At 52.1% G+C, this 18,869-nt stretch overlaps 1 protein-coding gene across 2 annotated transcripts; it reads left to right on the top strand.

The window, feature by feature from the left end:
• The first annotated feature begins 1,431 nt into the window (after positions 1–1,431).
• On the top strand, positions 1,432–17,828 carry LOC142088020 (SITS-binding protein-like). Of its 2 annotated transcripts, XM_075162825.1 has the most exons (11): positions 1,432–1,513; positions 2,332–2,835; positions 5,370–5,541; positions 6,334–6,541; positions 6,661–6,811; positions 7,055–7,252; positions 7,699–7,967; positions 9,677–9,813; positions 11,205–11,326; positions 12,098–12,277; positions 17,019–17,828. In XM_075162825.1, exons 2-11 carry the CDS (start codon positions 2,377–2,379, stop codon positions 17,190–17,192), a joined length of 2,070 nt encoding a protein of 689 aa, XP_075018926.1. In that variant the 5' UTR covers positions 1,432–1,513; positions 2,332–2,376; the 3' UTR covers positions 17,193–17,828. The 2 variants fall into 2 exon arrangements, with proteins under 2 accessions (XP_075018926.1, XP_075018927.1); XM_075162826.1 differs by lacking the exon at positions 1,432–1,513 and having other exon boundaries at positions 2,224–2,835.
• Positions 17,829–18,869: the final 1,041 nt, after the last annotated feature.

Below are 18,869 nucleotides of genomic sequence, written 5' to 3'. Positions count from 1 at the left end.
AGCTTTGAATCACCGTGGGATTTTATTGACTTCTACCTGTTGCCTTTTTCCAGGTCGTGGGGTGTGTTGAGCAGCGCGACCTTGCCCGTAACTTCTTTGGTGGAAGAAGCACCCCTTCTTCCTTCTTTTGTAATGTTTTTCCCTTTATTTTAACTAGTTTTCGGTCCATAACCTTGAGAGCTTTTTTGGGGGAGTCCCGTGAGAGTTTTGACCTCTTTCTTTAGCACTTCACACCCAACCCCGTCTCCATCACCTGTAGCTTTGCTATAATCTCGAACCCGGAGAGAGCATTTCCCGGCGATCCCCGGTCCCGGTTTGGATGGACATCATTGCCCCCCATCTCACCTTCAAGCTTTCGGGGAAGCCTCGTCCTTTCTGCTTATCCTTTTCTCCCCGCTCTGGAGCCCTGCCAGCGGCTGGGAGATGCTTGTCCCGATATGATCGACCCATTTTCCCCTCCGTTCCATACTGGATATTGCCCCAGCCGAAATGAAAAATCAATCCTGCAGGTGCCTGTGGGAAAGGCCCCTCCGGGGGCTTATTTGGGCCACGGCCAAGGATTTTCCTGGTGGATTCAGCAGTCCTGAGACCCTCCCAAAGAGCAGCATCTCCTGGGGTGAGTAGGGCTTTTGTCTTTGGCTTCAGGGCTCGGGGTTGTCGGGGGTTTGCCTGGATGCAGCATGGGGGAACTCTTTGAAATCTGAATTTTTGGTTTGTGGGTTTTTTTTAATAGCTTGGCAACCAACAGGTTGTCATATTGCTTGTAAAATCCAGGTCTTCCCTGATCACCCACTGGCAGGGGAAGGACTGGTGGGACGAGTGCGTGGGGCATGGAAAAGGGGATGGAAGTCCCAGATTTCCAGAGTTTTCTGCACTGGTGGGGATTGCAACGGTCCCAGGCGGCCGCTCGCCTCTGCAAGGGTGCTCTGCTTCCAGGTGCAAGCAGCACCCTTTCCTGCAGCACCCATTTCTGCAGCCCTGGGGGAGCCCCAACAGCTCATTTGGCGTGAGGCAGAAACAGGGAGAAAATCCTCCAAAATATAATAATAGTAATAATAATAATAATAACAAAAAAAGCCAAAGCAGCAGAGTGGGGAGGCTTTCTCATGTGTGGATTCGCAGGTGTGTAGTAAGGGCTCAACCAGAGCCACCTCAATAACTTCGCAAAAAATCCCTTTAAAATTATTCCCGTATAAATAAATGCTTTTTAATTTTTTTTTTAATTTCCTGCCCCTGTTTCTAGCGTACCTACCTGAGGACATGTGCCGCTGCAGGGGAGCAGGGTGGAGGGAGCACGCCGTGCCTCCTCTTAGATAACGCTCTTGGGTTTGTTTGGATCAAGTTGCCTCGGCTATAGAGGTCTCTGACGTGGCCGGGAGGAAAAACCTCCCCAGGGAAAGAGGAGAAAAAGCTGCTGCCCAACCCGACAGCGGAAAAATAATTTGGGCTTGAGTGCTCAGTCGTCGACGACCGCTTTTGGGGGCTGCTAAAGCATCTTTTAATCTGCCTTTAGGTAAAAGGAATGCAGCTGCGCCTCTGCTGGGAGGTGGTGGCGGGGGGATGCGGCGGGTGGGTGCGCTGAGCCGGGTCACCCCTCCCCACGCGCTATCGGCCCCGAAAGGCAGCGGTGGGGGCAGCTCGGGACGCGGGGACAAGGCGGCCCCACCCCACGAGGTTGTCACCGCAGGTGGCCCTGGCCCGGTGGGAGCCCCGGGTGCCGGGCCCCTGGAGCAAGGGCTCAGCCAGCGCTGCCGGACCCGGCCCGCAGGTGACTTCTCCCTTCTCTGTGCATTAATCAAATACTTTTACAGGCAAGAGGGAAGGATGGAAAACCGGTGTTGCATTCCCCCCCTCCTTCTCTAACCACCCCTGCAATATTTCTTCTGCACCCCCCAGGCTATTTTCTGCTGCTTTGCAAACGGAGCAGCAAAGCTACGCTGCTTCGCGAAGCAAAAACCCGAAGGTCTGCGGAGGCTCGAGCGCTGCCTCGTTGCCCGTCGGCTGCTGCCCCGTCTCCCCTCCCGTGGCTTTCGGCCACGCGTGTACTTCTCCGCGGCCCCGGGCGGCGTCGCTGAGCGGGTGCCGCCGGCCGTGCCAAGGGGTTGAGCTGACACCCGGCACGGGGTTCTGCGGCTGAGCTGCGTCGCAGCCAGCGCCGAGCCCGGCAGCGGGATTTGCCGTGCAGCAGCGAGCAGAGGGAGGCTGCAAAAGAGATTGCTCTTACTTTCGGATTACTGCAAAGAGAAAAGAGCTGCGGCTTAATTTTTTTAAAACTTTTTTTTATATTCTCTTGGAGCAATCCAAGAGGAGGGTTTTCTTGTGCTGCTGCAGGAGAGGAGAGAGAGAGGAGCCGGAGCATCCCCCTGCGATCGCACCATGCCACTCGCCCGCCCCACCGGCCAAATCCCCGACGCCACTTGGACCTTGGGCTTCAGGGAGATGACGGAGCCCTGGAAAGGTGCCGTCGGCTGCCTCGGCGTGGCCGTCTTCTTCGCCATGACCATCGGCATCATCTCCTGGCAGGCGCTGGAGCAGTCACCGGAGGAGTGGGTGCTGCGGGGCCGCGCCGGTGGGATGCTGTGGGAGCGCCGGCGGGGTGCCCTGCTCCTGCGGGCGCTGCCGGCAGGGCAGACGGTGGCGGTGATCGCGGTGGGCGGCGTGCCGGCCGCCGAGCCGCCTCCGCCGCGGGACCGCTGCTGGCACGACGGCAGGCAGTTCTGCTACGCCTGGGAGGAGGATGCCGAGCTCCGGCTCTCCCTCGAGCCCCCGCCAGCCCCCGCCACCGAGTGCTACGGCGTCCGCTGGACCCCGCTGCGCCCCGACGTGATGCTGAAGGTAACGGGGACCCCGTGCCCTCCTCTGAACCGTGATGTTTGGGGTAAAACGAGATAAAGTGGGGAGGATCTGGCCTGAACACGCAATTTCCCAGCACGGTTATGGGGGGGCACCCCATCTTCCAAGGCCTCCATAGCTGGAGGGTCCTGGATGGGAAAAGCCCCTTTGGCAGCCTCGCGCCCTGATGCTGAGCCCCCAGAACGCCGAGGGGCCGCGGCCGCCTCCTCCCGGTGCCGCATTGGTAACCCCGGGGCGGGAGAACCGTGTTTATATAGAGACTGGATAAATAACCGTTTAAGATCACAATGTTGGCGAGAAACGCGAGGAGCTCGGAAAGGTCCCTCCAACCACAGACACAATGTGGCCGCTCTCTCGGGATGGGATGAATCCATGTCCGCTGCTCCAAAAATTTATGGGGGCTTTTTTTTTTTTTTGTATCCTTCCCAGTTTTCTCCCTTGGTTAAATAAAAGCTGACTCTGAAAACGAGCCTTAGGGAGGGGAAAGAAAAACCCCGTCAGACCGTGGGGTCCTGTTGTGGGGAGCCCTCGGGACAGGGCAGGGAGCAGGAGGGATCCGGCAGGGATGGGGAATTTTTCCCCTTTGGCCGAACGTGGCCGGTCCACGGAGCTGGGCCGGTGGAAGGTGCTGCCCGAGCACGAGCGCTGCGCGTGGGGCTGCTTCTCCTCGGCTGACATCGATTTGGGGCGGTTGAAGGATGAGCAAGACGGAATAGGTTTCTTCCCACTTTTTAAAAACAAACAAGCAAAACACAAAAAAAGCCCCCCAAAACCCACCCAAACTATTGGAAAACATGATCTTGTGAAATTTAAGAGTTAAGAATAGGCTTCTTTTCTCCCCCCCCCTTCCCAGCCGGCGTACCTCGTTCAGCTGACACCTGGTAAGGCTATTCCGAGCCTCCAGGGTTTCCACTTTAATAATTTACATCCCCTCCTCTGCCCACCCCTTGGTGAGACTTAACCTCCCTCTGCCCCCGCGGCAGAAACCAGCTCAGGGCTCCGGGAGCGCTGCCCGAGCCGGGGCCGGGGCCGGGCAGATGCTCGGCCGGGTTGCGGTGGCGGGGTCCCTCTGCCCGGCAGCCCCTCGCAGCCCCAAGCCCCCCGGCTTTCGGGGAAGCCCGTCCCCGCGTGTGGAGTCACGCGGGATGCTAAGTCCTGCTGATCCCCTGCTTTGGCAGAAAGGGGAAGGTTTTAGAGGCTTTGAAGCGAAAATTGATGGTTTCTGAAAGGAGGCGGGTCAAGGGGGGGATGTCCCCCGGGCCAGCAGCTTTTGGAGATGGCTCGTTGCTCCGCTGCCCCGTCAGCCCTATGAGAAGTGCCCCAAATACCCAAACTGATTCAGTCTCGCGGAGGGAAGTACTTTTTGTTATCAGCCTCGGGTTAGAGGGAGGCTTTGCCTTGGGAGAGAGCGGAAAACCCACAAGTTACCCCGGGGACGCTGCGGGGCTATTGAGATGGGGTTAAAATCTCCCTGCATGCACGCCCGTGGGGCTAGCTGCAAGTTCAGGTTGTAAATTCACCCCAGAAACACTGCAGATAGTAGCTAGGAGAGGTTTATTTCTTTTTTTTTTTTAAAAAACAAACAAACAGATTTTTTCCAAGCTGGGTTTGTGAAAGCGCCGTCGCTGCAATTTAAGGCTGCTGCCTTGAATTTTCCACCTCCGCCGCCCCTCTTGTCCTGCAGCGACACGCACCTGCGAAGCCTCTGCACCTAAACAGTTTTCGGCATCTTTTTGCCAGCAACTCAAAAACCCGTTAATTTTTGGTAATTGTGGTTGGGTGCAGACAGGTAACCGGGTGGGCTCTCCGAGGCGCGGGGCGTCGCACCTCTGGCTCACCCGGCTGTCCATAGCAATTTTATTTTATTTAAGTTCATCTATCTAAAACTGGCAGGCTTTGGGGAAGATTTCTTGTGGGTGTTTTATTTTAAAAGAAACAATAATTTTTAAGCTATAGAGTTGTTATTCCCGCGGTGGGATTTTTATATTCCTCCACTTGGCTGCATGTCGAACACAGGCGCAGGCAGATACGTAAGGGGAAGGGGAAGAAAAATTGTTGTCTTTGGCTTTAATTAGCAAGTTAAGACTTTTTTTGTTCTTCAAGCTAAACAAAGCGCATAACTTGCACTACTGACTCTTGCTACAATTTTTTTCCTCTTCCAACTCTTACACCATTTGATAACTTTAATAAACTGCAGGCTGAGAAATCAAGCAGTTAGACAGAATTTCAGCATTTTTTTTGTACCTGGAAGCCCAGCTCTTGTTCTTGTGGAGGGAAAACTTAAACCCAACTGTGTTCTACCGGGAAAGCAAAGAGTGAGCACCCACTGCTTTTTGCATAAAACACCTAAATCTCATGGGGTTGGGATTCTTCTTCCTGGGAAAAGACCTGTCCCATGACTGCTCTGACAACGCTGGAATAACGCGCAGGGGCTTTGCCTCTCCAAATGCAACTATTCGCGTGTTCATCCTCGCCCCGAGGCATCTCGCCATCTGGTGATGCTCTCTTGGCTGCAGAATTGCTTCTCCATGGCCAACGTCTCCTGGTACGGAGGGGCGAGCATCCGCGCCCAGCGCTGGCCGCTCAACAGCGCCGAGAGCCACGCGCAGCCCTTCGTTAGCGGCGACTTCAGCAAAAACCCTGCCGGCTACGGGCCTGTTCTGGAGAGATACTTTTTAGGGTCGACAGGTAATCGCATCCTTCCCTGTCCAAAGTCCTATTGCTTTAATCCCCGCGTTTCTCCATCCCTCTCCTCACCTATAAAGCAACTAGCGTAAGGGCAGGGTAGAGGTTAAAATATCCCACGGTAACGACGACTGGCAGCAGGACACAAGGGACGGGTCCCGCACGGCCTCACCCCTGTGGAAAAGGCCATGACATTAAAGCTCAGCACAGCTCAGCTGCATTTACAAGTCGGTGCCTGAGAGGATGGGGTTGGCCCAAGTCACCCCGGGGAAATCCCATGCTCTTGGTGTGTCGTCGTCTTTTAAGCAGAGCTCTGTGTCCATTGCCGCATCCTCCAGCTCCACTCGAGCGGCTTCACCCTGAGCTCACGGCTCCCTGACGCTGCTACGGGATGCTGGATGCGGGCAGGAGTTTAGTTGCTGTTATTTTTGGGTGGATATTTGGATTATTCTGCAGAACGGCAAACTTCAGATATTCCCCCAAATTAATCAATTGATCCGCAACTGCCCTGCACTGATGATGCTGAAGCCGCTGCCTAAACTGAATGCAGAGCAAAAAGGCAAGAAACGGAGCAAATCCAGCCCTTGAAAGGCATTCCGGAGGTTGAAAGGGAATAGCAGAAGCAGAGCGTGGGGGTTTGCTTGCGTGGCCAGATCTGCGGCCAGGATCAGTCCGGGAGGTGCTGGTACCAGTTAGGCTTTGCCCTGCGCATCCCTGTCCCTGTGGCCACCAGCGCGAGGACCGAGAGGAGCTGGGCGCTTGCTGAGACACCGTTTTCCTCTTCTCTCCCCGAAGGAGTGACGGTGACAGTGGCACCCGATGTGCCCCTCTTCCTCTCGCTGGAGAGCAACAGGCACTTCTGCCTGGAAACGCCAGTGGGGAGAGCCGCGGTGCCCCTGCGCTACCTCCTCTGCCTCAGCCCGGACGTCGCGGCCGCCCACCGGCAGGCGGGCAGCCAGCTCGCGGGGCCGGCGCGGGCGCTGCCGGGCACGGCCCTGCTGGGGTAAGGCGCGCCTCCCCTCCCGGCCTCGGGGCTGCTTTCCAAGCCCTTGTCCCGGCCGCTGCCCCGAGCATCTCGCGCCGGCGCAAGGTGCGAATCCCCCCGGCTCTTTCCACGTGCAGGTCTCCGATCTGGCGGTATTACGGCCCGGCGGGTTCGGCTGCCAAAATAAAACGAGGTTTGAGGTCACTGGCCAAGAGATTGAAGCGGCATCGTCTTCAGGAGGGGGTCCTGGCCCTGGGGGAGCGCTGCACCGCCATCCTCGCCGCCGCGGTACGTCCCGACCTGCCGGCCTTCGGGCTCGGAAGGCGAATGGAGAGCTGCCATGGGCCCTGCTCTCAGCACCGTTAAATCCCTACCCGAAAAATGCAAACGCACCCCTTCTGTGGGGTGGGGGCTGTGAGCCCCCCCTCCCTGAGGAGGGATGCTCCGTTTGGAGTTTCACCCCGCGCAGCCGGTGCTCGGTGGCTCTGCCGCTCCCACAAAACCCCTTTTTCTGCCTTTCCCTCCCCGCAGGACCACGTGCCCTCGGAGCGGAGGAAGAGGCACGACTCGGCCCGTGCCTGGGACCCTTCCCCGATAAAGCCGCTGCAGCTCTCCATCACGCTGTCCCCGTACGCCAGCATCGCCTCCCCGCTCTTCCTGCGCTCGCTGCGGGGCGGCGAGGCGGCGAGCTACTGGCTGAGCCTGCAGCCCCGGCTCGGGGGCTGCTCGGTACGAGACCCTCGCCCGACCCCTGAACCTGCTGCTCAACCTAAAATCAAAATTAAAGCTGAATAAATACCCGCAGAGGGGGACGACCTGATCCTCCTGTGTTGGGGGCAAATGCACAGCGATGCCCGGGGGAGCAGCTTTTCTCCTGTTCCATAAGGAAGCAGCTTTCAAATTTCCACTTCCAAAAGATATTTTAAAAAGTTACCAGTGTTCAGAAAATCCCCCCAATTCCCTTTTTTGCAGTCATTTTAACGATATGCCAATTTGCCATCAACTCAGGGATTTTTGGGGGGGCTGAGAGAGGGTTTACACCTTTATGCGTTGCACCGTGATGGTGCGAATTGTGGTAGGGCAGGATGAGGGCAGAGCCGGCGTCCTCCAGCCTTACACCCGGGGTTGGCGGGGTATTTTATGGGTCTGACAGAAACCTTCGCCCTCTGCCGCAGGTCCCGGTGCTGACCACGTGGAAGGGGCGGCTTTGCGCCCGCCTGAACGTCACCAGCCAGGCGGCGCTGAGCTGGTACCTGGCACGTGCCCGGCGCCTGCGGCAGGCGCTGGGGGCCACGTACGTGGTCTTCGAGGGCGCCGAGGGCAACGCCTTCCTGGAGCAAGCTGTCCCACCTCCCGCCGAGCTGGCGGGCGACCGATACACCGAGGCGCTGGCGGCGGCGCTGGCGACGCTGGGAAACGCCACTGTCATCAGCGCCGGTGCCAGGTGGGTACCAGGGAGGAGATGCTTTGCTGGAGCCAACGGCTGCGTGAGCTGCTTGGGAGATGGTTGAGGTGATGCTTTAAAAACGCCCTTGGGATGCCGAGACGCCGCTCAGCACCCAGGGAAGCAGCATGGAGGTGGTCTAGGGCAATAGGCAGGGAGGGGTCGATCTCATATCTCCTCTCCCTCTCTCTTTCAGAGCATTTTAACCCTTTTTTTTTTGTCTCAGAGCATAAAAATGCTTAAATGCATTAATGCCAGATGCAATAAAAATGCATCTTGTCATTTACGGCCATTCAAGCATCAGGTCGCTGCCTCTTCTGCAGGAGGGAAAGAGTGAACCCTGGGGTCTTGGCCAAATCCCTGTGTGGGTAATTGCTTGTGGCGTCAAACGACTGCCGTTTTCTGACTTTTGATGCTTGCGTAGCCCACAACAGGGTTAATTTATTAATTAGCAGTTGTAACATGCCTTGAGACCCTTTGGTTAAAGGCACCGAAAACTGTTACTGTTTTCCCACTCTTTTTAGTTTGGCAGATGCAAAGGGATATGCAGGCTGTTTGCAAAATGACTTATTTCATGTTGTGGATGAGGCATTGATGGTAAATTGCATGAGAAGGCAACTTCAAAATAGTTCCTTTTCAAAGAAAAAGCAAAGTTTCACATGCCGAGGTGGTGACGGGCTCTTACTCAGCCATCTGCAAAGCCAGAGTGGTGGAACTAGCTCCTTTTCCAACCACTTTTTGGTCCGTCCAGGATCATACCTTTCCTGGTGGGCAGTTTCCATACCAGAAGTGTTTCATAAACCATCGCATCAGCCTTACCACCTCCTAAGATGAAAAAGTGTCCCTGGGAGACTTTGGAGAGTCAGCAAATGGGTGGGAGGTTGAGGGGGAAACCAAAGTCTAGGAGCAAGCAGACTCAGACCAAAAAACCCCCCTTGGTGAGATGAGCTCCAGACCATTTTTTCAAGCCAAAGCTCATCATGAAGGTCCAGATTTAACCCTTTTGGCCACCAGAAACACTGTCTCCTGCACTGGGCTGCTTGACAACATGACCCCCTGCCCCCCCCAGGTAAACCTGAGGCATAGAAATGCTGCTGGAAAAAAATAAAAACAGAAACAGCGTAAAAACAGGTAAAACCACTGTCATGGATGACAGCTGCTCAGTGCGAAACCGATGAGCACAAACAAAAGCCAGGAGGAGAAATCCTCCCTGCAGGACATGCCCCTGGGCCATCCCTGTCGCAAGAGGCTCGTGCTTTGGGTTTGGGGAACCGCATGGAGCCGGGGCGGAGCGTGCTGTTGGGATACCCCACCCGGCGCCACGGGTATGGTTTTTGTGAGCATTTTCCCACCAGGGTCGGTGCTGCCATATGAGAAGTAGCGGGAAGATGGCTACGACCCAGAGCGTGGCTGTGCTGCCATCAAGGTGGGCCACCAAATTGTGGTCCTCATGAGACCAAGCCAGGAGAAGGAAAGCTTTGAATCGGGGATTTGGGGAGAAGGAGGAGGATTGGGGTTGCCAAACTCGGCAGGGCAGGCGCAGTGGGTGGGAGCAGTATTGGGGAGCACTGATTTCCCTCCAACGGAGATGCCAAGTGGCTGGAGAAACCCATATCTGACCACAGCGACTGCCAAGACAGCCAGGCATCGGACAGTTTTGGCTTCTGGAAGCCATCTAAAAATGTTGGGTTTATGCTTGTTCCCCCCAGATCCAGTCACCTACCGCTCTTTGTCCAGATGAGCCCGCTGCGCGCGGACTGGAGCCACGCCGGGCTGAAGGGGGTTATTCCCTCCGTGCTGCACTACAGCCTCTTGGGCTACAACTTCTTCATCCCCGACGCAGTAGGTAATAATTTCTTTTCTGCTCCCCCCCGCCCCCCCATTTCTGGCTTTTCTGCAGAGACCTTTGCAGCATTGTTGAGGCGAGAGGAGCACGGGAGGTACGTCTGCACCCTCTGGCTTAGGCGTGCTACATGAAGGCTTGAAGCACTTTGTTCCCGGTACCCAATTTTCTGCCGTGCTGACTTGATTGGGTTGAACGTTACTAGGGAATCGACTGAGGAATTGAAAACAAAAAAACATGTTGTAAATTTTAATAGGCAGCCCCAGAAGCAGCCCGGTCTCCGGGGATGCCCTTTGCAGAGCTCCTTAACCGCAGGCGGAGGGCAGCCCGCCGCCTCTCGCAGCTTTGCTTGCGCTAAAACCCACCCGGCAGAAGCAAGGAGGGAGCCCGCAGCCGGGGAACTGCATGCCCAGGCTCCTGGCTGGGAAACGGATGCTCCTAAACCACCAGCAGCCCTGCTCCAAGTTTGCATTTCTGCTCCAAAGCACGATGGCTTGAGAAATCCTTAAATAAAAACATTATAAAAGCAGAGAAACAATCGTTTAACCGGGGCCAAGCAGCTCGTTTTTCCCCTCTTTTTGGAGGTGACCGGGTTATTTGTGTTTAAAACATGCCCCAAACACACAGAGGCTGCACGTGAAGTGTCAGACCCAGAGAGCGGAGCTGCAAAGACAGCCCCGAAAAAGGGGGTTGTTGAGCAATTTTTTCAATTTGGCCTCTATTTTTAGCCAGTTTTCCTTAGAAAATAAGGCTTAGACAATCGCAGCACGCCAGTTCCCTCCCCGAGGGGAGGGAAGAGATGTTGAACACATCGGCTTATTTCAACCGGGCTGGACGAGAGAGCAGATCCCCCTGCTCGGAGGGGGTTGTGGCGTGGGCACGTGGGGTGTGTGGTCCATCCCAGCCTCTCCTGTCCTTCCTGAACCCCTCTTCCGTGTTTCAGAGAGGAACTGGAATCCCCTTCCACTACATATTTCTGATTAATTAGTTAGCAATACTCTGCTTCTCCACCACTTTTCACTGTGAATTTGAAGGGATCCAAATTACGGGAGTATTTTCCTGTGATGCTTCACCTTTGCACATCAAAGTGGCAGGGAAGTCCAGCACTTTCCCAACGCTTTTCTTTGCAGGAGAGAAATCCCTTTTTACAATGTTCTGCTAAAATTTAGAAACTCCTGAGATATCAACCTCAGCATGTCTGGTCCTAAAATGACCAGAGCTGGATGTCGGATTGACATTTGCCGATGGTGTTCAAGAAAAACATGGGTGGGGAGAATTCAGCTCGTTTTGCAACGGGGTGACGTGCCCTGCCCGCACGGAGAGCAGGTCGTTTGGGTCTCATCCCATGATGAGGTGGCCCCGAGCAGCTCCACTCAGCTCCTCGTCCCCGGCAGGAGGGAGCCTGGCCAGTGACGCCCCAGGGGACCCGGAGCTGTACGTGCGGTGGCTGCAGATCGCGACGTTTCTCCCCGTGATGGCCTTCAGCACGCCGCCCTGGCTCTGCTGCGACGCCTGGGTACGTACCCCCATGCCCCGCAGAGGAGGACACGGTGTCCCTTATATGACAGACACCCCCAAAAGCCATTAAGGTCCCTACTGGGGAAAGCTGAGGCTAAAAATCCCTGTCCTGCTCTTGCTACCCACAAAATCCTGCTCTCTGCCCCAGGAACCAGATCGCTGTACGCTCTCAGCAGTATTTTTGCTGCAAAATTACTGTGCGTTTTTGTGGCTTTATGCTTCACGGCTATGTGTGACCACGGGGCCAGTATCGGCCATGCCTGCGGAAACGACAGCGATCGTCACATGTTTCTCTCCCTCCCTTTTTCTGCTGGAGTTCTTTAATTATACTTTGATCAAATAGTTAATATCTACAGTAAAGCGAAGCCTGCAGATTCACATTCACGATCTCTTTAAACAGTTGGAGGCATTTTCCCAGGGATGTCACCTTTAGGGCAATAAAAGGGGAGAGCAATTCTTAAAATCGGGGGCACAGGGAGAAATGTCGTTGAATCTCTTTGCCAGCAGCAAAAGAGTTCATTGCTTTGGTTAAAGACATCAACACCCCAGTAGATATCACCTGCCAGCCGCTGACCCAGCTTTCGCATCTAAATGGGAATAAATCCACCATATAACCTGTTGTTAGCTGCCATAACTTGATCAGGACATTGCAATTCGGTAACCTCTCTTCCCAAGGGATTATTGTTTTTTCTCTTTTTCTTCTGCTTGCTTTGCTGTTTAGTGGATGAAGGACTTCCTACGGGTTTCTTTTTCTTGCCCCACCCTGCAGGTCCTGAATCTTACCCGGCAATGCATACAGAGGCACCGGGACTTCGTTGTGCCACTCATCATAAAATACAGCGAGGAATGGCTTAGTTTGGGGTACCCCATCTTCCGGCCGGCGTGGTGGCTCAGTCCCACAGACCCAACCGCTTTTACCATAGAGGATGAATTTCTCATTGGAGATGAGGTAGGAAATGGGGGACTGAATGCCCTCAAAGGGTAACTGGGGGCAAATCAGGTGCCCCCTGCGCTCGCCCATCCCTCTTTGCATCCTACCTGAATACAGCGCTCGGATAGACGTTGCGTGAAACCGAAGGGCTGATGGGACCCTGTTGGCTCCTTCAGGTTTGCAATTTATTCAAAATCGAGTCAACAAGACTTTTTTTTCTTTCCTTTTTTAATATCAGGATATTTTTCAGTCCTTTCTGCCAGAAGACACCTCCTGATGGTCAGCATTGCTCATTTTCCCCCTCTTTTCAGGCTGCGAATCCCGTTACTTGGAGCTACAGTCCACAATAACCAAGGAGCAGCACAACGTGCAGCTCCCTGGTCCTCTCGGGGAGCTCCTCTAGCCACGTTTAGGGGCTTTTCCATCCTAATCAAATGCAACCCAGAACAGATGGGGAGCATCAGGGAGCACGGACGCTGGGGCCCAAATTCAGGCTCACATCAATGTCTCGGAGCTCGCCCAGCCACATATTGCCTATGGGATTTACTTGAATCTATATTTTACCCCGCTGGCAGCTATAATGAGGACTTATTCAGCCCATGTGAGTGTTGTGAATGGAGCCCATCAAATTTATAAGGCCACTGCAAGTTAGGTGAATGTTATCAAGATATCTGTGGCACGTTTAAGATGGATTGATATTTTTATCCATTTTCCTAGTAGAGATTTAAACATGGCTGGCATCTGTTTCCCTGAAGTTTTCTCTTTTCCCCTGCTTGTTCAGGTTTCAGTGATTTCATGCTGTAAAATACTCCTTGCAAGTCTGGTGTTTTCATGCTTTGGCTGTGGCTTGTGTAGGGGGGAGTTTCTCCTGTCGCTCTCCCTGCAAATGCGTCCCTCTCATCCCCTTACAGCTTGTGAAGTGTTCGTTTAGCACATAGACGGCATGACGTACAATGCGATTTATTGCTGCTTTAAATCAAAAACGTCTTGGAAAGGCAATTCAGGTCTTCTGAAAAAGACCTTTCTTAAAGAAAATTGTGCCTCATCCTCCCATTTTTGTAAGGAGAGTTTTTATTTTGTGCGGTGGCATCACTTTATCCTTGTCCCTCCTGCTTTGCCTGGGTGCAGGATCCCAGCAGCTCAAGATTTTGGCAGTTCCTACGGGTTTGGGTTTTTTTCATTAAAAGCATAATCCTCTATTCATACTACTGCATTCATTTGGCAGCGAGTTGGGCTGTCTTTACATGGGGATGCTGCTAATGATGAGGACATCGTCTCCCTAAAAAATATCCAAAACGCAAAAGCAAAGCTCAATAGGAGTTTGTTTCAATAGAAACGCATCTTGTGCTGCAGAGTTATCTCTTCAGGCTCTGCTTGCAACCTCCAACAGATATTGCAATACCTGCTTTCCAAGCTTGAGTTTCTTACCACAAATTCTGCAGTTTCAATTTAGAGGTTGGTGGGTTTCTTTTTTAAAGGAAACTTTCACTGCAGAAGATTGCTAAAATGTCTTTCTGCTGCTTCTTAAAAAGTAGAGAGCTCAAATAATCAGGTGGGATGCTTTTAAAATGCAAATCCTTGGCACAAACGAATTTTAGACTGGTGTTGTGCAAGTGCAGAGGTTGGAGGGAGCCGAGGCGTTTCTGCTGTCCCAACGCGCTGCAGAGCACACGTTTGGGCAGTAATGGTGGGAATTGGTTATAACTGCGAGCAAGCTAAAACTTAGTTCTTTAAAACTTAGTTCTTTCACCCAAAATCACTCAAACTGAAAAATCCCTGATGCAACTGAACCGGCCAAGGCAGAAATGTGGTCTGCGTTAGTGAGGCGAGATGCCCAGTAAAATATCGCAAATTCGGGGGGGGGAAAGAAAGGTCGGAGCAGCTTCACTCCTATCTCCCAGGAGGGGCAAAGTTATGGCTTGGCTGAAAGCTCCTGAAATAGGGTAAAATGTGATGCCTGCTCCATAAACTTGTCAGGGCCAAGCATTTCTGATAACGCATGATGTGAGGCTGGCAAAAAGCTCGTCTGATTTTGTTTTTTATTCCCCCCCTCCCCGCCGCCAAAGTGCCTGAGCTTGTGGTGGAAGAGCCCAGACAGGGGTGTTTTGACTTCCAAGCTGGTTTTTGGAAGCTGGAAGAATAGAAATGCACTCCAAAACTGGCTTTGGTGCAATTTGGAGCATCATTAATAATAAATTACTGGAAAATATACAGGGCGGTTCTGTCCCAGTACAGTCCGAGGCAAGAATAAGTGTCAGGACACCGGGCTAAACCTTTCGAACATCGTGCCGCAGTGCAAGCAGCTGCAGGGTGCTGATGAACTTGGCTTTGTGCTATTGCTGAAGGCCTCCCGCTCCCGAGTTGTGCCCCAGGCTTTTTTGGGGTAACTCTGGGCTGGGAGGATAGCCCTCCTTTGAAATCTGATTTTCAGGCTGTGATTTGTACTTCATTACTTCCAGATCTCGTTCATCTGGATCTCCTGGCAGCTCACATTCAACCTGAATCAGGCCAAACAATATATCTGTCAAATTAGCAAGAGTGCCCAATAAGCAGTTTTTATGTCAGATTTTTGCTGACTACAAAGGGAAACAAGTATCTGCTCCCTTCGAGCAGTCGGGAGAGCAATGCCTTTGGGTTTCTGCAAGTGGTTTTGGGACGCGGTGGTGTGGGACTGCAGTGATCGGGGTGTTTTTGATCCTTGACTAGAGGTCTTAAAACTGGATTTAACATTGCATAGCCACATTCCAGCATTGCTCATGAGCAAATTTCCACTACTGGGAAAGAGAATAGGAGCTGGCTATTGAATCCTTCCAGCAAAGCATGTTGAAATGTAATAGCAAAGAGACAAGTTGCACTGATTTGGCAAAAAAAAATTGTCGTGTGCTGTTTTGTGGCTGTGACGCAGCATCGCTGCTTGTCAGTGCCATCTGCCTGGCGAAAGTGGATGCTGCAAGAGGCAGGGAAGCCAGGTCTTGCTGCCAAATACATCTATAAAGGCCAGGAGGGTCCAAAAGTGTCCCCCAAAGTGTGCCAAACACCACGATGTCTCCCTGGGACGATGCTGCCATGCAGCTCAAGGAGCATCGCTAAGGGGTGCAGGGATGAGTCCCCAGCATTTGCTCTTTGCTGTTGACCAGGACCTCCAAAAATGGGGTTTAAGAGGGACTGACTCATAAATTTCATAACCAGTTTTCACTATTTAGCCTTTTTTTCCCCCCCCTCCTTTAATGGCATTTCTAGAGTTTTAATTCTTTTCCTATCATCCCCTTTTTCGTCATCATCATGTGAACCCAGTTCTGCACAAATACAAATCAAAGCCTCAGTGTTCAAGCAGATTTAAATCGAAGCCAAAGCAGCTGGTTTTGTGTGGGTTTGGGGTTTTTTCTTTTCAGAAAAGCTTTGCTTTTCTTGCAAAACTTTTATTTAGGGCCCTGAAAACCTCTTTCAGTTTCTGAAGTGAAATAATTTATCAGGAATAAATATTCTCAGAATATTGGAAACTGCTTTTCCCATAAAGCAAGAAAAAAAAGAAGTCTAAAGTTCTTTTGGAGACTGGATTACCTTGACTAAGTCATTGGGGAGGAGCGAGCAAAGCACACTTCTTATGCCTCATGTCCAAAAGGGATTCACTGATTTGTGACCCAAGGGCAAATTTTTTTATGCTTTTATTATTATATGCTGTTTTAAAATGCAATTACCCATATGCCAAGGCCACCGGCTGAGATTTTCATGAACCCTTGAGGGCACTGGGCAGCTAAATCCCTTGAATCTCCAAAGGAGCCTTGAGTCCATAGAATGATAAATGTGAATGTTGATTGAGATTGTATATATCATGTTGTATATTTCGAACATGAGCTTTTCCTAAGATTTATGTAACCTGCCACACTTAATTAGTCTGAGAGGCTGAAACACAAATCTTTCTCCTAAATGCAGGAAAGGAAAGGTGGGAAGGGAGGGTTAAGTCGCCTGGAGAGCAGCACCAGGCAGAGGGCTTTTGAAGCCCTCCTTTTTAGCACCCTGGAGCTAAAGCTCTTCTCCCACCCCTATAACGTGTTCATTTCTAATTGAAATACAAGTTTCTGCTTGGTTTCATACCAGATTATATTTGACTTCATTGCATAAGTCTCATCAAAGAGTCTGCCTAAACCAGATCCTCCCAAGCACAGGGTCATGGGAGGAAAGGGAAATTCCCAACTCTGCCACAAATGCCCTACGCAGCACCGGGATGTCTCTCACCCTGACGCTGTGCCACCGATTCCCATTGCAATCCTGTAAAACCTCCTCAGAAGCTGCTTCATGTGAGCCTGAACCCACCTGCAGCACCTGGGATTTACTGGCCAGCCTGTGCTCCTGCTCTGCCTGCATCCACCCTGTCTTGCTCAACCTAGAAGCACGAGCTTTGTTTTGCAGGAAACACAGATTTCTGATGGGTTTTTTTGTTCAGGTCTTCCAAAATATGAGCTGGATGGACTCTAGGAGCCACTGCAGGCAGGGATGATTCCAGTCCCAGTCAAATGAAGGCCACTGCATCATCTTTTCTCACCGCAACTCAGGAAGCCTTGCGCTTGCCAGCTTTGGCCTCTGCTGCTTGCGTGCATGGATACTCTCATTTGCAGCCATGAGCCAGACCTCCTGATCTTCTCTGTGGCTGCTTGTTTGTCCCTTCAGCCTTGTGGTTTGCTTGGCGCAGCTAGCAGTATGTCCTGACTAATCCTCCACGTGCTAAATTTCTTTTTTCTTTCTTTTTTTTTCACTGCAGGTCCTGGTTGCCCCAATAACAGAAAAAGGGCAAACGTGGAGAGATATTTACCTGCCTGGAGAAGGGCACCTATGGATGGACACCAACACTGCCCGCGTGTTTGACGGAGGCACCATCCTCAGGAATTACTCTGCCAGCCTTGCAGAGGTGCCGGTTTTTGTAAAGACCTCCTAAATTCAGACTGCTGCAGCTTTTGGACAGTTGACCTCTTTCAGAGCAGCACTGGCCAAATGTGCTTGCTCTTCCTTGAGACTATTTCAGCCTATTTGCACTTTTCCAAGAACCCTTTTTTTTTTTTTTTTTTAAAAGCAGAAATTGTTTGAATCCTTTATTATTCGCTGTTATTCTAAAATAGTGGAAATACAGCTTTGGCACAAACATACATCCACATAGAATGTTGACATATATTTTTCCAGGGTTTTCCCAGTGAAATGTTTGTGTGCGTGTGTTTAGGTGGGCACATCCAGCATTTCCAGGTCCCTGGCACCATGCTCAAAGATGCTGCCTTGGCCAAAGAGTGGATTTTCCGGAATAGGAGATAAACGAACATCAGCTTATATCAGATGGGATGTTTTGCATTTAAAGAAAAAAGTATATACAGGGAAAACTAAACATGATAGCTCTATTTATGTGCATGGACATCGCATGTGCTAAGCCCTACCTGCTTCTCTCATCTGATGCTGTGTGTATGGTCCCCCAGGAGAGTCTTTAGTAGCAAGAGCCTGACTTTGAGGATAACAGGAAAACTGGGTGAATTCCAGGTCTATTGGAAGCAGGTTTCTGTGGAAGAAAAATAAACTTGATCAAGCAAAGGAGTGGCTCTAACTGAGCATGGTGTGGACAGACAGGGTGATTGCCCACCTGGAATACAAACTCCAGAGCTCCTACCTCCTGTGTGCCCCAGCTAGTGCTTTTCACCATTTGTGGAATTTTATGGTTTTTTCCAAATATTTCTTGCAGTGCAAGAGGGATCCAGTGTGACCAGCCTTCTTCCACCCAGCAGAAAACATATCCATAGGCAAAACAGATCTCCCACATGCTGAATATGATTTTAGGGAGATTATTAGCTACTCTGATAACTTAATTTATGGATTAATGGGACACTAATGTGATGTTAACGGAGTGATTTCAAAGGCTGGCATTTGAGGGCAGGGACTAGTTGATAGCTGGGACTAAAGTGAAGAGCAAGTTTCGGCCTGCAGACTGTGCTGCGGGCAGCGCTGCCGGGCTCGGGCACGTCCAGCCGCCAGCGATGAACGGCATCAGCCAGCACCTTGGTTTTTTGTGGAAACCGCTGCTGTACCAAGCCACGGCTCGCTGAAGAAATAAGATTTAAGGGGTACCAGCTCCTCCCAGCAATTTTTCCCTGAAAATAACTGAAGGCAAAGCAAAACAGTGCCAATAAATCAGTCTCAGCTGTGGAATCCTAGGGACCTGAGAGGTGAAGAGCTGAGGTGGGGAGGTGAGGAGCCCCTCAGCTCCCTCCCTGGGCCACAGAGGTACACGATGGGGCCGGGAACACCCAGAGGAAAACAATGGGGCCTGATGAGGGCAACCCAAGGCACACCCAGGGGCCTAGCAATTTCAAAATACCCACAAAGGTTCCTGAGACACATCAAAAGGCAAAACTGAAATAAAGGAACCTCTCGCTAGCCGTAAGGCAAAACTTGTTTATTTGGAGGGAGGTCAAGCCCTGGAACGGGTTGCCCAGAGGGGTTCTGCAGGCTCCATCCTTCGAGATCATCAAAGCCTGACTGGATGCCGCCCTGGCCAGCGGGCTTGGACTGGGTGATCTCCAGAGGTCCCTTCCTGCCTCCCCAAGTCCCTGGTTTGCCACGAGAGGAGGCGGCA

Source organism: Calonectris borealis, chromosome 14, assembly GCF_964195595.1.
Source record: "Calonectris borealis chromosome 14, bCalBor7.hap1.2, whole genome shotgun sequence".
Lineage (NCBI taxonomy): Eukaryota > Metazoa > Chordata > Aves > Procellariiformes > Procellariidae > Calonectris > Calonectris borealis.
The sequence above is the reverse complement of the archived record's forward strand: the minus strand, read 5'-3'. Positions and strand labels throughout refer to the sequence as shown.